Below are 20,974 nucleotides of genomic sequence, written 5' to 3'. Positions count from 1 at the left end.
AAGAACAAACAGTGCAAACGCCTTGTTTACCCCAATATTTAGCCAATCTATCTTTCCACATTGAATAACTGCAACCAACATGGCTGCCTCCAGGGCCAGGCCAAAACCGCTGAAATGGTCTTCTCCCTCGCATCTGACCGTTTTTATTCGCAATCTTCGGTTGTTACAGCTGGACCAACAGCCGGACTGGCCCGTCATCAGCCTTCGCGCACTGTCCCCATCCTCCCAGAACCACCGACAGCGCATCCGTCTGATAGAATGGGCTCTGTTCCACTTATTTGCCATCTGGGACTTGGAGGAGACGCAGAACGTACATTCCTCAAAATTCTGTGCGCAGATAGAAACATATTAACCGATCAAATAGAAACTCCGGCCCTTCTTCCCTCCTCTCGAACCACTCCAATCCGTTAACCTCCGCGCGGCCCTCTTCCGGGCCCTGACCGATTTAAAGAAAAATGGCGAGCTCGGGCGCGAGGTCACTCTCCGCAAGACTATGCTGGATGACTGCAAAGGCGAAAAGTTCGACGAGCTCGTGGCCGTCTTTTCGACGGCCGTTTTGCGCAAAGTCATGGCGGGTTCCGTCGAGGAGACATTTCGAACTCCCGCCTTAAAATTGGCTACGGCATCAACTGTCTCTCCAATAGACTATCAGAATCTTGTGCCGCTCATTCTTGCTCACCAAGTGTCTCTGGGGGCGGTGGGGGAGCGTCGCGCGCGTGTGCGCGAGGTATATGAACAGTTCTCGCGGTTGCTTGATGCGAAGAAAATTGAACTTGCCCAGCGTGTGGAAACGCTGTCCGAACATGGTGCTGAACATGCAAATTCGGAGGGTCTGGAGCGAGAGCTACGGGCAAACTGGCTAGGAAGCGAGGAATGGGCGAGTGCTCTGCTGGACGGGGGAGCGCAAAGCAGCACCGATGCTTTCCTGGAACTTCCTTTCTCGGAGGCTTGGGGGCGCGCAACGGGCTCCACCGCGGAGGGTCTGAGTGGCAACCTGAAGCAAGATCTGGTGATGGATCTGGAGGCTCGGGTGTTGCGACAGCGGAATCGGTTGCGCAAGTGGCATGCATACAATGATTCGGTCCGAAAGGAACAGTATTCCCGTGCAAGCATCACAGAATCCGTTTCCAAAGAACCACGGTTACTTTTTCGGGACCACCAGTCTCTTACGGTTGCAAGTCTATCCAGGACTGGTCGGCAGCCCACGGATCGGCGACGGGTGTTGACAGATTCGGATCAGTCTCTGATATCGTCTGTGAATGAAGCCATCTCTCACATCAGCGGCAAATTGCATCGTGTACCAGCTCCTCCACTCGCAGAAGCTATGAGCTATGTAGAAGAACCACTCCATGTGCTCCCAGAGCCCGCTCGCTCTGAGGTATCATCCCCAGTGTTAGAGGATGATCCAGCTTCAAGTCCACCTGAGATGGCAAACTCTCCAGGCCATGGATCGTCTACTCAATCCGAGTTGCCCATTGTCCGCCTCGACCCCCGTCATTCTCCCTCCGACCACTCCGATTCAGACCAGGAACCCATCAAACCGCCCAAATCCAACTACAGCCTTGTCGAACGCACCCGCAAATCAATGTCTCTACTCCCATCACTGCCTCCACAAGAACCGCAGGCCCGACAACGCCGGGGTCCACGACCTTCTTTCCCAGTCAACCAATTCCAGACGCCGCGAAAGTCATCACCAGTAGAGGTCGCCCGGTCTGGCGCCTCTACGCCGAAGGATAAGCTCCTCGAAGAAGATGTTGACTACGCAAGCGTCTTCAAGTCTCGGCCTCGCGTGGCGCTTAGTCCTATCTCATCGCCGGCGGTGCATGTGAGCTCCATGCCAGAGGAAGACTTTGAGCTAGATTATGGGAGCTCCGACTGGGGGACTATCGATTCGCCTTTGGCTGCTGCGCGGCCAAGGGATTAGACGTGGGAATTGTACACAGAATAATAAATGCATTGAAATATACTACCTCCTATTTACCCTGAAGTCCTAGCACAAAATCCATATCCAACCTGCTAATCGACTCCTCAAACGTCTTCACGTTCACCTTGGCCTTCAACTGCGCCGGCTCAATCACCCCGTCAACCCCACCACAATACCCAAACTCATCCAGAAACGCAGGTGCATACAGAATCTCGAGCGGCACACCGGACATCTCGTGCAACTCCTGCAGACCCATCTGCACGAAGGCCGCCTTCTTTCCCGTAACCTTCTCCCAAACCTCGATAATCTGCTCGAGAGTGAGATACTCATCGTACGCAAGCAGTTTCGTCCGCGGCGCCTCATCCTCAACCAAAGCGCGCACGAACGGACCCGTCGAGACCGCGGTGTCGATAATCGGCATCCGCATCTGCTTGCTGGCTGGTATAACCATCGCATATGCCCCACCGGTTTCTTTCTGTGGCTTGGGGTACAGGAACGGGTTGTGCAGATATGCGCCGATATAGATAAGCGAGGTTTTGGTCGCCAGCTCCTTCTCCTGGTCATTGAGATAGTCTACCAGGAACGCCTTCGTCTCCCAGTGGTGCGAGTCTGGATACTTCCCGCCCGAGGCGCGGTTCATTGGTCCCAGGGCCGAATAGATGAATCGTTCGAGCGTGGGGACCTTCGCCGCAGCGGAGATGGCATTTCTGCCATTTGTCACTTCAGTGTCGTACCCGATTTTGCAGGCCGTTTCGTGGTCTATCCCTGATGCCAGAGCGGCGCGGAAGGGTGCCCAGAAGTCGGTGTTCAAGAAGATGGCGTGTACGTCTTTGAAGGCACGGGAGAGAGAATCTGGGTCGTTTAGGTCGGCCTGAATTACCTCCGCACCTTTGTCGGCTAGGGCTTGTGCGGAAATTGGCGTCCGCGTCAGAGCGCGGACATGCCAATTGGGCAGATCTAGAAATGTGTGGGCAACTGAGGAGCCTTGGGTGCCCGTGGCGCCGACGATGGCGATGATTTTCTTGGTGGACATGGTATGGTGACTGGAGTATGTTGAGATGATAAGTCAATTGAAGTGAGAGGTTTCTGAGCTCCATTGATACCGTGCTTTACATCGGTATATATACTTGCTACAGACTTCATAGTTCGGGCGCCGGCCGATCGTAAGCCATCATGGCTTATTTATGGTCGAGCCAGAACGGGACTAGCAGTTGACCGTGGCCCGAAAAATTCCTTAGTCATACAAGGCAGTTTCGAGCCACGCTCAGGTATGGGAGCTGAACGTGGCCCGAAGTGCTAAGCTACTATAAAAACACTTTAAAGAGAAGTTGTTTTGTGTTTATGATATATTAAGTATGATAAAGTATGACTATTATACGATAAGAGGCTGCATTATAAGTTAGGAAATTCAATAATTCAGTACTAACTAATTTCGGGCCACGCGCACTACATTTCGGGCCACGGTCAACTGCTAGCCCCGTTCTGGCTCGGCTCTAAGCGGATTTAGGCGTCGCCACTTCGTCTCTTGTTCTTGAAGGGTCCCAGGGCCATAAGCCATTGATCTATTCGACTCCAGCCCATAATACATACATTATAATGCCTGTCGCTAGGGCTGAGGGAAATGATAAGCCAAAGAAGCGGGCTCTCACCCAAGCCCGCAGAGACCAAAATCGGGCTGCACAGCGCGCTTGGAGTAGGATTCTCATCCCTCACTTGGAACACAGACTGATAGTTTGGCCCAGGACAAAGACAGAGAGAGCAGAAGAAGATTGCCGTGAAAGGCAATGATAAGCCAATTCGCCTTGCGCCGAAGTCCACGGGCCCGACTTCTACTTCTTCTTCTCCGGTGCATTATGATTATTTGACGGATCGGCGGCAGGCTCCAAGTCGGGATGCCTTGCGTGCTGCTGAGCCGCAGAATATTAATGACAGCCCGGTTCCTGAATTATATTATAGTCCCAAGGACAAGGAGTCGTCATCAGAGAACGACCGCTCGCTCTCGGAGAAGCACCACGAAGGGTCCAGCCCAGAGGTTCTCGACGATGACAATTCACAAAGTGCCTTGAGTGTATTCCTCCATTCGGAAGAAGGTATGTTAGGTACCTAACCAATTATATTCTCTTCACTAACATCAAATACTCTAGGCCAACAACTTCTCAACAAATCACCCTCCACATCGACCTCCTACGACACCCTAGTCACCAACTCCCTCCGAACCCTCCAACTAAAAGACACCCTGCACGTCCTCAACGCCGACCCAGTGATCAACACCCTTCAAACACAACACTCGAAAACTCTATTAGCACTTCTTAATAACGCTCTCTGCCTCGGGTTCGACATCCACAAACTAATGACCTGCCGCAAGACCTACATGTCCCCCTTCTTCCGAACTATCTCTCCAACAGATAACCCCCAGGACCTAGTAGCGTCAACACTGAACCAGTCCATCCCCATCCATCTGCAGCCGACAATGGCGCAGATTCTTGTTCCGCATCATGCTAGTTTGGATCTTATTCCGTTGCCCTTGCTTAGGGAGAGGATTATCATGCTAGCGTTTGCTATGCCGCAGGTTTTTGATTTGTGGGATTTTAAGTTGGATATTTATATTAGGCATGCGCTGACGATGAAATTGGACGGGGAACGGCTGCCTTGGGATCGGAGGTGTTGGGAGATGAAGGGCTGGTTTGGGAAGAAGTGGGGGGTGAGTTTGTGTGAATGAATAATTCAGGATCTTGTCGATAATGAAACAAAATCAAGTAAGAGGAACATCCATGTTAAATCCTATTGCTGTAACTCCTAATCCGAAGCCTTTCCCGTGAATCCACAAAATAAAGATATAGTGCAAGTCATCATACATCATTGTCCCCAGAGTTCAGTCGGTGTAGTCGGACTCGGTATCGGAGATGTCTTCGGGTTCAATAATCTCTTTGTCAATTGCCTGGACTTGCGATGGGCCAGCGGCATGGCTTCGATCATCCAGGTGATGGTCTTCCACGATTAATGGATTATCCACTGCGCCGTCATCCTCATCAGGGAGAAGAAATCCCCCACCATGGTCGATAGGGTTTTTGTTTTTGTCGTCGCCCTCGTCTTCCTCATGAATGTCAGCCCGGCTGCTATTCCGATTAGCAAAGGGATTATGCGCATCGCGCTCCCGGTCCTTGTCGGAATCACCACCACCATACTCCTCGCGAACACGCTCAACAATGCGTAACCCAAACAAGAACTTGCGCCAGGTTTGCAAGATCTTCTTCTCGGCCTTGAGCTGCTCGCGCTTCTGTCTCTCCGCGGCATCCACGCGCCAGGCATCTTTCAGCAGCGACTCGTTCTCAGCGGCGACGACAACACCCTGGATCACGGGGACGGCCATCTTCGAGCCAAACTCAAACCCCGTCACGGCCTCCGCATAGTCGATCCCCAGCTTCTTGCAGACTCGCACAGTGCCCGGCCAGGGAACATGCGCGGCACCCTGTGGCACCATGCTCGGCACGAAACAATCGATATTCCCGTAGGTGTTTTTGGGGATGACTCCGTCCTGGATCGGGGGCGGGGTGATGTACTCAGTCTGGTCGCGCGCGTACAATCCCTGTAGTGGTTTCTTGCCTGTCTCGCGCTCCAGCTCGTCGACCTCGCGTTTGCGGATGAGTGTCACTGCCCGGATGGGTACTCGCTTGAGAGGCACTGCGCCTGCGCAGACCTGGCGTCCTTCCTTGTGCCAGCTCTCTGCAGACATGCACTTCACCACGTCGGTGCGTCGAAAGACCGGTTCCTCTTTGGCCCGGGCACCTTTGCCGGCGATAAAGGTGCGGACGGACTCAGCTCCAGGCCGCAGAGCTTCCTCGCGGCGGAGGAATCGTTCAAGCACGAACTCGGTGGATGTGCGTAGGCTCTGCAGCGTGTCGCCCGCCTGGGCTGGTTTCTTCTTCTCTGGTTGTTTGCGTCGCAGCTCCCGGTTGTCTTCAATATCATCTACCGTAGTTCTTTTGTCCGGATGTCGTGCGTATCCGCGCATCGTCACTCGGAACCAATCGTACTCAAAATATTGGCCCCGGAGGCCAGGGATGGGGATCTTTTCCACGGGCATTCGAAATCCCTTTGTCTTGCCAGGCCATGTCCGTCGTCGTAGATACCTTGTCGTTACGTCCTTGGCGGTTCCATCAGCGGAGTGTGCGACCACATAGCAAATCACCTGTTTCGCTCTCTCGGCTTTAGCGCCGCGCGGTTCGAACGCGGCCTGAAATTCTGGAGTAGTTGCCACAGGGTTGGAGAGGACCAACGGGTCGACAGGGATGATTTCGTGGGTGACGGGTGATGCGACTTCCGTCCAGTAAATGGGATACGGCAGGTCCGAGTCGTATCGATTGCGCCGCTTTTTGCTTGGTGGCTGTTTCTGTTCGGAATCACTGTACTCTTCAGGCTCCGGTTCACTCTGAGGACCTTCCTCTTTGGGGGGCGTGTAGATCTCGGCTTTGGTCCAGCCGAATCCCAATGGCTGCAGACTGCCAACCAGTCTCGCTTCAATGCCGAGCGCCCGAATGAGAGTGGTGAAGAGCTGTGCACCCACATCCCGTGAGCCCTGCATAAGCTCCGCGGCGGAGCGGAACTCATCCACGCCACGAATGCGTTCTCCGTGCTGCTCTGGGTCGTGTTCCTCCTGGCGAAACGCAGAGATGATCGCTTCAAGGGGGGCCACCGGTCTGTACCCATGTTTGCGTAGGCCCGGCGCTGTAATGCGGAATTGCTTCTTCCAGTATGCGACCAGCACCTTCAGAAGAGGGATGATCGGATCTCCGCGACTCATATCCGGCTGTCCAGGCTCTAACCTCTCCGAGTCTTCGCTCCAGTCTTTGTTCTTTTGAGCTTTTTTGCCTTTCTTCTTGCCCTTGGGTTCTGACTTGGGTTCTGGCAGTTCGAGTCCGGACGCGATGCGCCATTTCTTGACCTCTTTGTGGATTCCATCTGGCAGTTTGCGACGTAGAATATCGTGAACTTTAGCGTCATTGATCCATGCGTTGCGAATTGCATTATGAAAGAGCAAGCATTGGACATGCATGCAATGACTCTGGATGCGAATCTGCCGTTCGATCTTCGTCGGCCCTTTTTTGCTGTCTAGGATGTCGACTGTGTGCACGTCGTTCTTGTCCAGGGTCAGCTCGAGATCCTGGAGCTCTGGGCCTGACGTGGCGGGAGTCGTTGCGCTCGTGGTCTTGGTGTCTATTGCGTCTTCCCAGTCGATGTCTTCTTCTTCCTCGGAATCTTTGTCATGGTTCTCAAGCTCCTCGGGCGCATCGCTCAGCGAGGAATCGGAGTCGGAGTCCGCATCGGATTCGGGGATGGCAGGCGCAGGCTGGTCCTGGCTGTCCGGCCGGAGACGCTTGGCCGGGGGCGGATCCTCGGAGGAGAAACGCTTGCGGGGGACGAACGGTGGCATGCGCAAGTGGGAGTAGAAGGAAGTGTTGGAGACAGAAGGGAAGGTGGAGATGGGAGATGGGGAAGAATGACATCAGCCGCACGGTGTGCAGGAGGTAGTAGATCGACAACATTAGATCGAACTCAAATTACGAAATCAAACTAAAATTTGGTTGTATAATACTATATATCCTTGTTTTTTATATTAATTTTCAATAGACTTCTCTTTTTAGGTATGATTACTTGAATACTATGCTATCTTGGTCATCAAAATATTTCTTCGGCCTAAATCTTGCTCAAAGCCAAAAATGATTCGACTAACGCAGGGCTCGAACCTGTGATCCCCCGCATCGAAAACGGATGTTTGTTAATTATGTTAGCCTCATGCTGTATCCGACCTTGTTGTCTCACAGTAGTCGAGAATACCCTGTATGTAAGTCCGTGACTATCTCGATAATGTCGTCGTAATTTGAATGGTCTGGCATACCGGGTGGTTGTCTTGCAATGAGGATATCGACAGTAGAGTTCACCGCGGTAGACGACCGGGTTCTCCGAGTCAATTCGTGGCAGACGTAGGGAGTGTTCCGCGTCCAACTGGAAGTAGGTCTTCATGGCGTTATGGGAACCAGCTGGCTGCGTGTCGATGGCATTTTTATCCGAACCTTTCACGGATCCACGGGGCACACATTGCTTCTTTCCCGGTGTACATTGGAAAATCATGACGAAGTTGTTGGAAATACCGAAGCAAATCGACAGACACATTAATCCAAATGCAATCCAGTGGAAGTTACTGTTCGGAAAGATGCGGAGATAGAACGCGAGGAACGTCAGTTGGGTCAAGGATTCGGCAGCCATGTAGCAGATCTCGGCCACGTAGAGTAACTCCAGGAGGTATTGTATAAGTAGAGGACAAGGATCAAGAATTCTCGAGCTCACCTCTAACTTTCATAAGTCGCCTGTACTTGGCTCGCTGCTGATTGAATGTGTGCTTCGGGGACTATTTGAATCCCGGATTCGCTCGTCCTGGGTTCGCGAGGTGAAGACTTGGCTATGGCCATCCCTTTAGACTCACGGCAGCAGGGTCCGCTCAGTTTTATGACGCTCTTCCGGACGGTTCCTATGACAGGTTGGAATATAGGCTTCATGAGTAACAGACAGCCACAAATAATTGCCATGTCTAATTCCAAGATGGTCCAAATCGAGTTCCACGAGGTGCTCACTACTCATGACATCAGAACTGAGGTTTTGTAAGGGCAGTAATGGCACTTTACCAGTCAAATTGCCAGTCTGGTAGTGTTTCAGCTCCACTAGTCGCAGGATGCTGAAAATGCAGACTCTGTGTGATACATACGGATTAGTCCTGGTACCAATAAGTGATAGTTTGAATCATCTTACAGGCAACCCATTGAAAACAGGACCGTCATCTGTAACTTTTGTCTTGTGGAAGTGTGCAGATCCCACACTATTGGTAAGGGGAGGCAGAGAATGACCACGTCCTCCACCACTGACAGCGACCCGATGACTAGGAAGAAAGTGTCTTGCCCGCTCATGCAGTGTCCCTCGATGCTCCTAATCCAGTAATATTGGACTGGCCAGCATTGTAAAGTATTTCCAATTAAGGCAGTCAGCCCCCAGGCAACGACGAAAATGATGACTGCCGTGGCGGCATGTCGAAAGCGCTTGTTGAGGCCAAACAGCCGGCGAAGAAATAGCACAATCGAGGTTTTCACGAACAGTTGGGCAGAGGGCCAAAATTTAATAAGTATCCAGTTGGCCTACGGTGCCAGGATTAGCAAATTACTTCGAGCAATGAACGATTGTCCGGTGTACCAGTGTAATCCGCTCTCTTTGCTCACGAGGCAACACCCATATTGGCTGATCAATTCCAATGCCATGTACCGCCGCTAGGTAGTGAAAGTCAGCGTACTAACGTCGAGAAGAGACCCAAGTACTTACAGTATACCTGGCAGGTGGCAACGCCATACGTGCATAACAGTCCCATACCCATCAGAAGGTCCTCGACGCGAAGCTTGTGAGCTACAACATATCGACAGCAAAGACGAAGAATGAAGAATATTGTTGCGACAGTAGTTCCGACAATGGGAACGATGATCAGAGCATTTCGCCAGTGGTCCGGAGCTGGCAGCGTCATCTCCTCGAGATATTGTGACCATGCGAAACCACTGGCCTTCTAGGCAAGATTGTTCGGAAATGTGAGGATTCAATCTTCTCGGCTATGTGGTTATAGTGCGACACCCGCTGTGACCGAGTTAGTCTTTGATAAAGAGCAGACATCGATCTTATCCGACCATGTTGACCTGTGGCCAAAAGCCTTGTACTCGAAAGCCGAGATCATGTCATAGGCGAATATGTCGGCACGGGAAAAAACGGTGGCAAGCAGGAAGAAACATCCATATTTGAGAAGATAACTCGAAGGGAAACAGACGTCACCTGTTGTCCGCCACAACTCCATCGAGTGTTGTGGCGATGCTCGGCTGAACCCGCGATTTTGGCCAAAAGCGGGCAAACCGGTCCCAAAACGAAGCAGATCGGTCCAAAACAAAGAACCGCTGGACAGTTCACCTTTCACCTTCTCGCTTACATGGCATCACCAAAGCGAAAAGAGAAATACCTGCTTGATTGAATGAGGAGCAACTGTTGTCTCTAGTCACCCAAATTAAGGTTTCAAACTTGAAGTTGTAACAGACCTCTCAATTCGAGGCTAACCAGCGAGCAGGATTGGCAGATCAATTATAGATCATTGTTGAACCTTGTTGAATCGGACATAGAACACAATGCTTTGAGTCATCCTGTCGCCATCGCACTCAGTATCGCCAACTCGTCGGATGTTTTAAAGGTTGCTAACGTCGCGTTGAGGCTATGGCAGAGGGCCCGGATTAGGCGAGGGTGAAGTAAGGGCCAGGCGATAGTACCCCTGTCTATGAAGCTCTCATACGGTCAGTGGAAAAGGAACAAAACTTGAGAACCAGGTGATGCGCATGATTTATTTCTTCGTGGCGGAAGGATACCTGACTGTACCCGGAGCTAGGTTGCTCGCAGGATAAGTCGATCAACCAACATATTGATGAATTACCGTACGAAAGGTGTCGAATAAGTTCAAGTTGTAGTTAGTTACAAATTGGGAGTTCCTGAAACCATATAAACTGAGCCCAGATTCGGATCGTCTTGTCGGGACAGCCGTTGCTGTATCAACTAGTCCTGAACCAGTCGACCCACTACATGTTCATGTTCACGTACCCGTTTTGGCAAATCTCGTAGAAACCACCGGGTCCAAATCTACCAGTTCACATTCGAGAGGAACCAGTGTTCAAGGGTACAAGAATCCCATTTCGGTCTTTCCGAAAATCGACAGAAAAAGAGAAAGGACGCGAGATGTTCCCGACGGGAAATCATGATACTGCTATCAACACCGCCATTCATCTGTCGCTCGGTCGTACCTCCGTCACGGCTAAGGCTACGCCCTTCGCGGAGTATATGTTCAAAGCCAAACCCTATGCTCAGAGTTACGTGCCCCCTCCCCCCCTGACTGGCTATTGGGCACGCCCCACCGACCTGACTCCGATTATCAGGTAGCCCTTAAGCAAGGAAAGCAACCAAGTAGGGTCTCAATATACCCATTTAATCATCTTCAAGTATCCGTGCCTGGCGTCTAGCCCGGGTTTTCCTCGCTAAATTGGCACATTTCTTAGTGAAACTATTTTGCAATAGAAGTGTGAGGGTACAGTTTCAACAAAAAGGAAGAAGTGACATTCTACGAAAATCTTCAAACTAGAGAAAAGATGAGAAAAGAAGAAGAAACAGAAGGGAAAAGGAAACAGATAGACTAAATACAGAAGAGCAACAAAGAACGACAAACAGGATCACGTAATCCGGCTTGTGCCTTCAGATCTTCACAAGAAGGATCATGTACAAAGTCATTAGATGCTTGCCTGTGGAATTTGCGCAATAAACAATATTCTTATACTGTGCTATATACTACCCTCGGCCGGTCAATGTAGGTGCATAGAGTATTGGGACTTCAGTATACCCCCCCTTTGCAAACCTGGAAATGTATATATCTTGACCTTCAATACATTAGCATTTTTTGGGTTTCGACTTTGCTTGTACTCGGACTTATCCCAAACATATATTTCTGATTCCACGCACATCACCATTTTCATTACTACTCAACAACCACGCTTTTTCGGAAGTCGAAAAATAACCATAGAGTTTCCTCATTCAACAGAGCTTGAAACACTGAGAGAAAAGATTCTAAAACATGGTCAGAAAGCAAAAAAAGATTGAATCGACCGACGCAGGGCTCGAACCTGCGATCTCCCGCATCGGAAACGGACGCCTGGTAGTTATGTTAGCGAATGCACCATATGTTATGGATTAGTCATGGTATTCTTACCTTACCACTAGGCCAGTCGGCCGAACAGTTGAAAATTTGAAGAAGAGGAACTGTCAAAACCTACAGAATTCGAGCGAGGGATTGCGTAATCAAGAAAGACGGACGGCCGGCATACTAAATATGAGCCTACTTTGCTACTTATCAGATGGCCGGCTGGCCTAGTGCATATAGTAGACCACGTTGCAATGGTGCGAAGCCTCCAACAACCCAATCAGTGCGCCAGACAGTTCCTCTTGCCGCTTGAATTACGGGGGAAAAAACGCTCGTGGAATAGGACTGTTGAATTCTCAAGAAGGTGCATATCCTTCTCAGGATCAAGTCCCCCATTTCCGCTTAGATCTCGTCCTGAAAAGACGCGACCATTCTACGCCCAGGTTCAAACAGGCTTGGTAATCATGCTGGATAACGGTCACGTACTCTATGACTCACTCCTTCTCTTCTCTTTCTTCCCCTTCAACTTCTTTCCCTCTCCCATTTTCGTGCTATCAAACTCGTTAGCCGGCCCCGTTTGGGGCGGCTCTTTAACCACATATCATCGTGACGCCCACCACAGTCAGTCGCTGGCAGACGGTCGACGCGTGTTGCCCAAAACATGGCAACTCTAGTCCGGTTGTCGTCGCAGGTACAGCGTTTACAAACGAGTTCGCCATATGTCGATATCTACACCAACGGAGTTCCAAACCCTCTTCGTTCACGACCAGTTGTTCCGCCGGTTGCTTCGACGACTCACTCTCATCCAGAGCCAAAACGATGGGAAAACCCTGGTGCTTGGGGGGCGCGACATATGAATGATGCAGCACCGTTTACGCTATGGGATGGGCAGAACTGCAAGTTTCGTTCCCCAACGTGTGAAGAATGGGCATGGATTCGAAACAAGTTTGGGAATGGGCAAGTCATCATGTCTGGGTGGTTCATATCGATTGAAACTACAAGGCCACCGCAGCCAGTACCTCTTACTATCGGATGCATGCCCGTGTACTTCGTTGCGATCGGTGCATCCCACCTCGAGCCCCTTCCACGCACTCCATATCCGAACCCCCGCGTCTCAGACCCATGCCCTACTCTACGTTGGCCGGCGATGCAGTTTCCAAGCAAGGAGCAAACCACCGCGTTGTTGAGAGCTCTAAAACCGCTGGCAAATGTTCGAGCGATTCTTTATCTGCCGAGTTGGACGATAGTCGAGCTTCAGACTGGGGATGGACGTGTCTACCAGCCATCGTCCCTTCCAGGTGTGGTGGCAGGTCGAACCACGCTCTACCACCATCAGGAACAGCGCTTTTACAATGCTATGAAAGACCAAGCACGAGAACGAGCTATCGATCCCCAGGCTCATGAGGATTGGAGTCAGTCTCTACCGCAAGACGACTCGAACTATCTCCGGGCCTCCTACCTCTCACCTGGATGCAGACTAGAATGTGGTTCCGGTTCTCCAGGGTCCGCGAACGAGTTTGCCAACTTCGCTACAACCTCGGGTGTGAAGATTCGCAATCCTCGCGGGGAGGAAGCATTGACAGTCGCCAACCATGGTTTCCTGCTATCTACCGAGGTATACCACCCGCGCGCGTCCGCAGACAGGATCGGGGAAGTTTTCGATAGACGCCCTGAAATAGACGTTGCCCTTGTTGGCCTCACACCAGCTGCATCGGCCCAGTTTACGAACAGCTGTTATTTTCAAGCCGAACCCCCTCGATTTCTGTTGAAAGGTGATCAAATCGAACAGGGGTCGTGGAGTGAAGTAGATGGAATGAGTTCAGGTCTTGTGAGCATTATGGCGTATGGGAGATTGTTCGAAGCACCGGTGCGGCCCACTGAACATCCAGCGATCGATTTCCGACAATGGCAATCGTATACTCTCGGTTCAGTGTTTGGTGCTGTCAATATGGCTATTTCGGAGGGTATTTGCGGCGCCCCGATCGTCAACTGCGAGACAGGTGGGGTGGGTGGCTTCTTCCATCAGTTCGATGGAACTAATGTTTTGACTGCGCACCTTGACGATTTGATTGCTGAAGGATGGCAAGTGGCTTCTGTATCGTTTTAAGAGAACATATTGCCAAGATTCATTTTTCCTACAATAGTAAAAACGGACCTCGGAACCGTATGGTAGCTTGCCTTAATCACGGACATGTAGAATAATAAGTTTGTAGATTCTTTTACGGGGTCTATTTTTCCGAATCAGAGAGAAGCTCTTTGGATGACGGGATTTCTCTTTCCTAGGTCTACAATTTTTTGTGACCAATTGGAAGATGCTAACTAGCTACCGTGCTAGGCAGAGCGAGAAGTTTTCGTTGCAAAGATATTTTATTTTGAGACCTCTTTTCATATAGATGGTATTAGCTCTAAACTAGTGCAGCATCATAGCGGATGAAGGCCATCATAATCACACTGAATCGAAATGAACGCGTTGAAATCGCTGCAGCATTCGAACTATCCTTCGATTATTCTTCCTCACTGCTCCAGCTTTTGCTTTTGAAACCTGCTGGTAAATCTCCTCACCCGATAGCTCAGCCCAATGGAGAACAATCCATTCAAGGAGGATTTGAACGCATTTGACGTACACAATGAGCGGCGGGGTTCGTGTTGCGGCAAATTTCAAAGGACTATCTCCATTTTCGTCCTGAAGACGGGGGTCTGCACCCCTTTGCAGAAGGACGTTCAGTTGATTGGGATAGTAAAGAGTGATAGCGTCCCAGATACAGGTGCGCTGGTGCTCATCTCGAGCGTTAATGTCTACCCCACTTCTTAATAACGTATCAAGTAACATTTCAGTGGGGCTATCGGAACCTTTGAGGCGGGCGGAATGGTTGATGCACTCCGGAAGCCGGTCGTCACAAGGGACTGTGAAGCCTCGATTTAAGAAAAAGCTAGCGACAGAAACATCTTCTCGTCGAATTGCGTCACTTATTGCGAGTTGTATATCATCGTCTTCCACGGATAGTAGATCAAGTCCGTTTTGGAAAAGGATTTCGAGCATCGCCACACCTCCACGACTAGCGGATAACAAGATGGATCTTTCTCTATTCCCTTGAGTTAAGGGCGGAAATTTGAGCGGGAATCCTCGATGGAGTAACGTTTGGGCTAGTGATAGACGTCCTGACTCGAGCACATGTTGGATCAAATACTCTCCCTCTTTCACGACGTTGGTAGGATTAGCCCCGTGGTCTAGTAGGAGCTCGAAGCATGCATCATGCTCTAATGCGGAAAGCAAAAGTTCGTTAAACCAGCTTGTTCTGCGATAATCCTCCAAGTATCTATCAAGTAGGACTTTGGCAACCTGTGGATGTCCATATTGGATAGCACGTGCTAAAGGCTTTCGATCATTCCCAATGACCCCGTGCTGGAGTAGTATCTTCACTACTGAGTCGTGCCCTGCCTCAGCAGCCCATTCGAGGGGTCCTTGAGACCCTAGGTGGTAATAGAGATCCCCTTCTGTCCATTTATGATTTGGATAGCAACCTTCCTGCAGTAGCTCTTGGACGAGCTCATCTCTACCTAGCGCGGCGGCAATCGTTAGAAGCGTCACTCGGTTGTCGTCTCCTGTCCGAAGCAGATTGAGATTCATATGATTGGCAATGAGGTTTGTAATGACCACTCTGCTTGCCCTGTTTCTTTTATATGTGCTCATTGCCGAGTAGATAGGAAGCTCATGGTGAGCTGGAGCGGGATTCACGTTGGTGCCGTATGCAAGCAAAAGACGAACAATTTCGACATGACCTTGCTCAGCTGCAATCCTAAGGGGCAATCCCTCACGTTCGATATATAGGTTTGGATTTGCTCCCTGTTCGAGCAAGAGCTCTGTGGCTCGCGTCTGGGCCGATCTAGCGGCGACGGCCAATGCACCGAGGCTTTGTTTCTTCGGGTCCAAGCCTGCTTCCTTCATAAGGTACTTCATCATCGCAAGATCTCCCTTCGATGCAGCAAGCGTTAGCAGCTCCCTGTTTATTGGATAATAAAAACTGTTGACCCCATGCGCAGCCAGGACCCGTGCTACAGCTATGCGTCCCTCGTTCACAGCGCGACAAAGCGGGGTATCGTAGTAGTGGCGCCCGGCAGCAAAGCGATCGGTTTCCTCCTCATCGTGAATGGAAGTGATGCCATTCTTAATGAGATGTTCAACTATTCGATCGCGTCCAAAATATATTGCTGTCCGCAACGCTGCCGTGATGATGGGTTTGTCCACATATGCGAGGATATCCGCCTTAAGGCATTTGACAAATGCATCTTCATTGCCTTTCTCAGCAATCCAGCGCAATACTGCGTTGCTGCAGGTAGGAAGTGTTTGCTGGTAGAGGCATGCGTCGACGATCCCATAGAGTCGGCGATTGGCCACGCCAAACGCCGTTAGATCCCAGCCATATTCCAGAAGTTGGGTAATTTCCAAGAGGAGTTCGTTGGGGAGATCGAGGAGTCCCGTTACGGAACTAGCCATAGACATCTCAGAAGCACGCTTGGTTGGTGTGAGTGGGAGAAAAAGATGTTAGGGAAAGCCTTGGGTGGCCACTCCGACCGTGCCAGCCGTCCCCACGTTAAGGCTCAAAGCTGGGTGAGCTCAGGGAGGCGTAGGACCACCCAAGACCCGCTAGAATCGGGTACGAAGGTGGAGGCTTTCAAGGTATTGCGATCAATAGGAGACCAAATAATTAGTTAGTTAGTTGGCTGAAAAGGGTAGCTTAGTAAATTTGGAGATACGGACCCGAGGTATTAGCTTCCTCTTCTTCTTCTTCTTCCTCTTCCTCTCCGCCTCACTTCTCTTCTTCTACAAACAAGCCCGTGTTGGAATAACTAATTCGCACAACCTCTACTGTCAATATGGAAACCGCTGTCAAGCGCTTCTTCTCATCCCCCCGCTTCGCCGTCGCCGGGGCCAGCAACGACCCGGCCAAGTTTGGTTACAAAAGTGAATATCGCCAATCTATAACATGAATTATCTATTAACACATATCAGTCCTTGCCTGGTACCACCAGCACTCGCTGCCCGTGACGCCCCTCAACCCGCGAGCCGCGGAGATCTCTCTTCCCTCGCATTCGATAAAAACAGAGCCCTCCCCTTCTGCCCTACCAAACCCTAAGCAGACTTCACTGTCCGTGGTGACCCCACCACCCGTGACGCTCAAGGTGCTTGAGGAGGCTCACTCTGTAGGCATTCCGGCGGTGTGGTTGCAGCCGGGAACCTTTGATGATGGTGTGTTGGGGTATGCGCGAGAGCACTTTGAGGCCGTGATTGCGGGCGATGGCGGACAGGGCGGAGAAGGATGGTGCGTGCTAGTTGATGGGGATGATGGACTTGCTGCCGCAGGGGTTCAGTGGACGAGCCAACGACTTTGAATGATATATAGTATTGATCCGATGAGAAGAGCTATTGCATCACTTAGCTGAATATAGATACAAGGTACCACAGCAATTACTGGTTGTTGTCGTAGTAACCCGCTAAGCGTCATCTTTGTGCCTCACCTTTCTTTTTCCTCGCTTGCCTCTCGCTCACCAACAACCACCCGGGGGAGAACCCTCCTTTCCCTCCGATTTCTTGATTCGCTTTTCGCCAACATGCCTCTCTTCCATTTCGAGTCGCCGGCGCCGCCAAAGCTGGATCTCTCCAGCACACCCGAAGCCTTCCAGGTGCCCAACTCGATCTCCGCGACTTCCTCCCTCCACAACTCCATCTCCGGTCGTAAACGACCTCGACCCGACACGGGGACTCTAGCTTCCCATCTCCAACCCCCGACCGAGCTTGGCCGGTCCACGCCGCTGCTCCGCGATCCGACTCAAACAAGCACAACATCAACAACAGCAGCCGATCACCATTCCGCCGAGCTCGACTACCGTCAAAACAGATACCGCGAATCCTTCCTACCCCCTTCTCTTGATGCCAGCGTGGATTCCATAGAGCCCAGCAGCAACAGCCGCAAACGCAGCCGGCGCGACTCGTCCGTCGCGTCCCCCAGTATCGATGGCTCGGTTCCCGCAACCCCTGTGGGCTGGGGCCGTACGGTGATCAACGTCGTCGGCAAGGTCTTGGACTTGTGCTGGTCCGGTGCGTTCCGCGGGTTCTACGCAGGCGGCGGACGTGGCTACGATATGCCCGCCGGGCCGGGACAACAGCTCGATCCCAGCGCGTGGCAGTCACCATCTTCTGTCGAAAATGACAACATTTTCAGCTCGCACAACCAAGTCCATTTGACTCCGGTCCCGGGCCAGTATCCCGAGGAAGACATCGACCGAAACTGGGTTGTCGTACCAACCGAGTCCAAGGATCCATTCATCGACACCGGCAGTCCTTCTCTCCGCGCTCGCAGGGCTTACCAGGCCTCCAGTCCTCGTCGACGACCAGCACAGATTCCGCGCCTCAACAAACGAGCCGCGTATTCCTCCGGTGCACGCCCCTCCACACCAACCAGGAGCCCAACGAAGAATCCAGGTCTGACATCGCCTCGATCCAATAATAGTCCAGGGTCCGCGGAAGTGCAGCGATACGCGGCGCAGCTTCGCCGCAAAGAGCGCCAGGAAGATGCCAGTATCCGCCGGCTGAACAAGCAGTTGCAGAATATGATCCGGGAAGGCAAAGAGGCGCTGGGGACGACGGTGAACGTGGGTGATCTGGACATGGAGGACTACGACTGACCCCTCACGGAGTCGTCAGTCGTAATTTGAAGGTTCTCTTGTTTTGTTTTGTTTTTTTGGCTTTGCTTTGGCTCTGGCTTTCTCGCATTGATTGATTTGATACCCCAACGGCGCTCGTTTACTGGGAATAGGCGGCTTTTGCGTGCAGCAGGACGAATTACGATCTCGGTGTTCTTTTCTCTGCTTTGTTTTGGTTCTTCCAGCTGCGGCTGTTTTGCTCCGTCAATATAACGACAACCCTTCATTTCGGGTTTTCTTCTCGCCTCTCTCTGCCTTTGCCTCATCCCCAGAAATATGGCGTAGTATGTCTATCCGGGGAATCATCTTCTGACATTGCAGCTCGCGTTCAACAGTAAATACAGCAGCAGACTCAACATCAAAACATCAATCCCCATTCAACATCTCCCTAAAGCATCTCATTCACTCTTCTTGCCATTACAGATTACTGAACCTGCAGGGCCTTCCAAGAACAGGTTTACACCCCAGGAAGCAAACCTTTGATCCGACCGAGAACCCCATCCTTGAAAACAGCATCAACGAGGGTGGCGCCCTGGAGAGGTGAGTCGCGGGCTTCATTCTCATGCTTCTGCTCCTCATCCCGACGTTGCTGGAACTGTATTAGCACATTTTTCCTTTATTCTGTTTCCAGGGAAGTGTCATTTACCGGCAGGAGACCCACTCCGTGTTGCGCACTCCCGAACAGAGCGCCCAGGCCTGCCTTGCTCATCAGTTCCTCGATCTGGCGTTCCTCATGCTGGTGCTCGTCGCGACGCTCCTAAAAATAGTCGGTTAGTATATACTTTCTTTTTCTTCCACTCACACTCAAAACGTACGGGGTGAAGAATGGATCCGATGATGGGAAGTTTTCCAGCGATATCTGACAAACCCTCGTCCCTTGCGTATGTCTTTTTCTGGGGCTGAGTACCCTTTCCGTTTTGCTTTTTCTCTTTCTTAGCACCGCCCTGTTATCATGTTAGCGCTACTTGGATCAATCTGATTTTAGGTGTCACGTACGGCAAGAATAGGACCCAGGATGGGCAGGTTGCCTAGGACATTGTTCCGGGATTCAAGATCCTGGACATCCCTCTTCTTGAAGTCAATCGTTAGCGGACGTTGGAGTTCATCACGAGGAAAGACAAAACACGTACACTCAAAAGACTGCCGAGTATGGGGATGCCAGCGAGTATACCCCCATTCTTATCCTCGTCAGGCGCATCGCTGTTGCGGCTAGTCAAACCGCCCAGCAGCTCGGCGACACCGCTATCCGAGCCGCCGATGAGGTTAGCGCCTCCATCTCGAGTGTTGACATTGTTCTACATGGTAGTGATTAGCATAGAACATATCAGATCTACGAGGAAGGAGAATACATACACCCGGCTGTGGAACAGGGACCGCAATACTCGCAGCAGCGAAAAGTGTCAGAGCAACGATAGACTTGACCATATTGGCGATTTTTCGAGTATCTTGTTGTATAAAGGAGAGGAAGCGTCGACGAACGACAAAAAGCGACGGACTGGTTTGGCGAGAGAGTGTTAAGCAGCAACAACAACGAGTGAGGGAGGGGGCGAGTATTAACGAGTGTGTACGGAATGCGAAATCAACCGAAGAAAATGGCATTCCGATGCCTTTTATACGAATTCCACTGCGTTCCTTCAGGAATCCCAGGGGGCCGGGGAGGGAAAACTCTAGGTTGGATTGTTCTCCCATCGCTAACCCTACAAGCAACGCTGTTCGGCACCATCCCTTCCGAGGAATGTAATGGATTTCGGGATTGGCTCTCTAGCCCATGGCAGGAATGCTTCTATAAAGATATCCGAGTGAAATCGCTGTCGATCTTGGATAGAAGGGAGGCAAGGGTTGATCGGTGCTGATCGTGGTGGGAGTGTGGTCTGTGTGTTCCTGGACTTGAGCTCTTGGGGTCCTCTCTGGGAAGTAGCGTCCACCTCCTGGGCTGGGGATGGATGGCCTTAATCTTAGGCATCCCCTGCAGTGATGAGGTCAAATGGGGAGAGGGTGTGAGTTAGGGCTGGTCGCCACACCTCCTTCCCACGGATATTATGAGGTATGAATAATATCATTCAAGGTCATTTGACGTTGGTCTGTGGAATTTGAGCGATAAACAATATTCATATACTGCGCTATACTACCATCAGCCGGCTCAATGTACATGCGTACGGTATTGGGACTTTAGTATATACGACCTCTGCAAATCTGCTTCTCGTACTCTAGTTCCCGCAGACCTCATCCCAAAAATATATTTCTGATTCCTCGCACATCACCATTTTCTTTATTGCTCGACCAGGACAGCGCCTGCGGCGACCTCATCACACTCTTCGTTTGATGCGCTTTTCCGAGTGGGATTCGTAACGCCACGTCCCTATCCTCGTCCGCTGAGGAGCTCGATTCGTCGTCACAGTCGCAATTGGCGTCTGCTTAGAACGCGTGGGTTTTATCGCGGCGGTCATCGTCGCCTCGTGGCTCGCGACCGCCGTGTCGATCGCAGTTGGAGTTTGGCATGGTGATGGTGCTTCGCTTTTCGATGATGCTGGAGTATCCCGATGCGTACTGTTCAACGGTGGAGAATAAGCCACCCAACAGAAACGGTTAGCAGG

General features: G+C 51.3%; 10 protein-coding genes across 10 annotated transcripts; 5 read left to right on the top strand and 5 right to left on the bottom strand.

Moving 5' to 3' along the window:
* Positions 1–79: 79 nt before the first annotated feature.
* Positions 80–1,924, top strand: N7510_009695 (uncharacterized protein; the record flags this gene model as incomplete). The annotated part of the gene is made up of 2 exons (XM_056981620.1): positions 80–310; positions 365–1,924. 2 exons carry the CDS (start codon positions 80–82, stop codon positions 1,922–1,924), a joined length of 1,791 nt encoding a protein of 596 aa, XP_056829456.1.
* A 49-nt stretch (positions 1,925–1,973) lies between these two features.
* N7510_009694 (uncharacterized protein) lies at positions 1,974–2,957 on the bottom strand (the record flags this gene model as incomplete). The annotated part of the gene is made up of 1 exon (XM_056981619.1): positions 1,974–2,957. One exon carries the CDS (start codon positions 2,955–2,957, stop codon positions 1,974–1,976), a length of 984 nt encoding a protein of 327 aa, XP_056829455.1.
* Positions 2,958–3,520: 563 nt separating this feature from the next.
* Positions 3,521–4,743, top strand: N7510_009693 (bZIP transcription factor; the record flags this gene model as incomplete). The annotated part of the gene is made up of 4 exons (XM_056981618.1): positions 3,521–3,617; positions 3,667–4,014; positions 4,069–4,625; positions 4,732–4,743. 4 exons carry the CDS (start codon positions 3,521–3,523, stop codon positions 4,741–4,743), a joined length of 1,014 nt encoding a protein of 337 aa, XP_056829454.1.
* A 53-nt stretch (positions 4,744–4,796) lies between these two features.
* Positions 4,797–7,355, bottom strand: N7510_009692 (Rad4 family protein; the record flags this gene model as incomplete). The annotated part of the gene is made up of 1 exon (XM_056981617.1): positions 4,797–7,355. One exon carries the CDS (start codon positions 7,353–7,355, stop codon positions 4,797–4,799), a length of 2,559 nt encoding a protein of 852 aa, XP_056829453.1.
* A 1,046-nt stretch (positions 7,356–8,401) lies between these two features.
* On the bottom strand, positions 8,402–9,524 carry N7510_009691 (uncharacterized protein; the record flags this gene model as incomplete). Its single annotated transcript, XM_056981616.1, has 3 exons — positions 8,402–8,693; positions 8,729–9,108; positions 9,261–9,524. Coding segments are annotated over 3 exons (936 nt in total), but the record flags the coding sequence as incomplete, so codon positions are not given.
* A 1,202-nt stretch (positions 9,525–10,726) lies between these two features.
* Positions 10,727–10,927, top strand: N7510_009690 (uncharacterized protein; the record flags this gene model as incomplete). The annotated part of the gene is made up of 1 exon (XM_056981615.1): positions 10,727–10,927. One exon carries the CDS (start codon positions 10,727–10,729, stop codon positions 10,925–10,927), a length of 201 nt encoding a protein of 66 aa, XP_056829451.1.
* Positions 10,928–12,339: 1,412 nt separating this feature from the next.
* On the top strand, positions 12,340–13,785 carry N7510_009689 (uncharacterized protein; the record flags this gene model as incomplete). Its single annotated transcript, XM_056981614.1, has 1 exon — positions 12,340–13,785. One exon carries the CDS (start codon positions 12,340–12,342, stop codon positions 13,783–13,785), a length of 1,446 nt encoding a protein of 481 aa, XP_056829450.1.
* Positions 13,786–14,124: 339 nt separating this feature from the next.
* Positions 14,125–16,173, bottom strand: N7510_009688 (ankyrin repeat domain-containing protein; the record flags this gene model as incomplete). The annotated part of the gene is made up of 1 exon (XM_056981613.1): positions 14,125–16,173. One exon carries the CDS (start codon positions 16,171–16,173, stop codon positions 14,125–14,127), a length of 2,049 nt encoding a protein of 682 aa, XP_056829449.1.
* A 1,115-nt stretch (positions 16,174–17,288) lies between these two features.
* On the top strand, positions 17,289–18,362 carry N7510_009687 (uncharacterized protein; the record flags this gene model as incomplete). The annotated part of the gene is made up of 1 exon (XM_056981612.1): positions 17,289–18,362. One exon carries the CDS (start codon positions 17,289–17,291, stop codon positions 18,360–18,362), a length of 1,074 nt encoding a protein of 357 aa, XP_056829448.1.
* Positions 18,363–18,837: 475 nt separating this feature from the next.
* Positions 18,838–19,805, bottom strand: N7510_009686 (uncharacterized protein; the record flags this gene model as incomplete). Its single annotated transcript, XM_056981611.1, has 6 exons — positions 18,838–18,969; positions 19,027–19,137; positions 19,196–19,324; positions 19,377–19,451; positions 19,511–19,675; positions 19,734–19,805. The coding sequence occupies 6 exons, from the start codon at positions 19,803–19,805 to the stop codon at positions 18,838–18,840; spliced, it is 684 nt and encodes a 227-aa protein (XP_056829447.1).
* Positions 19,806–20,974: the final 1,169 nt, after the last annotated feature.

Source organism: Penicillium lagena (assembly GCF_028827675.1).
Source record: "Penicillium lagena strain IBT 129212 chromosome Unknown utg000007l_segment0_segment0, whole genome shotgun sequence".
Lineage (NCBI taxonomy): Eukaryota > Fungi > Ascomycota > Eurotiomycetes > Eurotiales > Aspergillaceae > Penicillium > Penicillium lagena.
The sequence above is the reverse complement of the archived record's forward strand: the minus strand, read 5'-3'. Positions and strand labels throughout refer to the sequence as shown.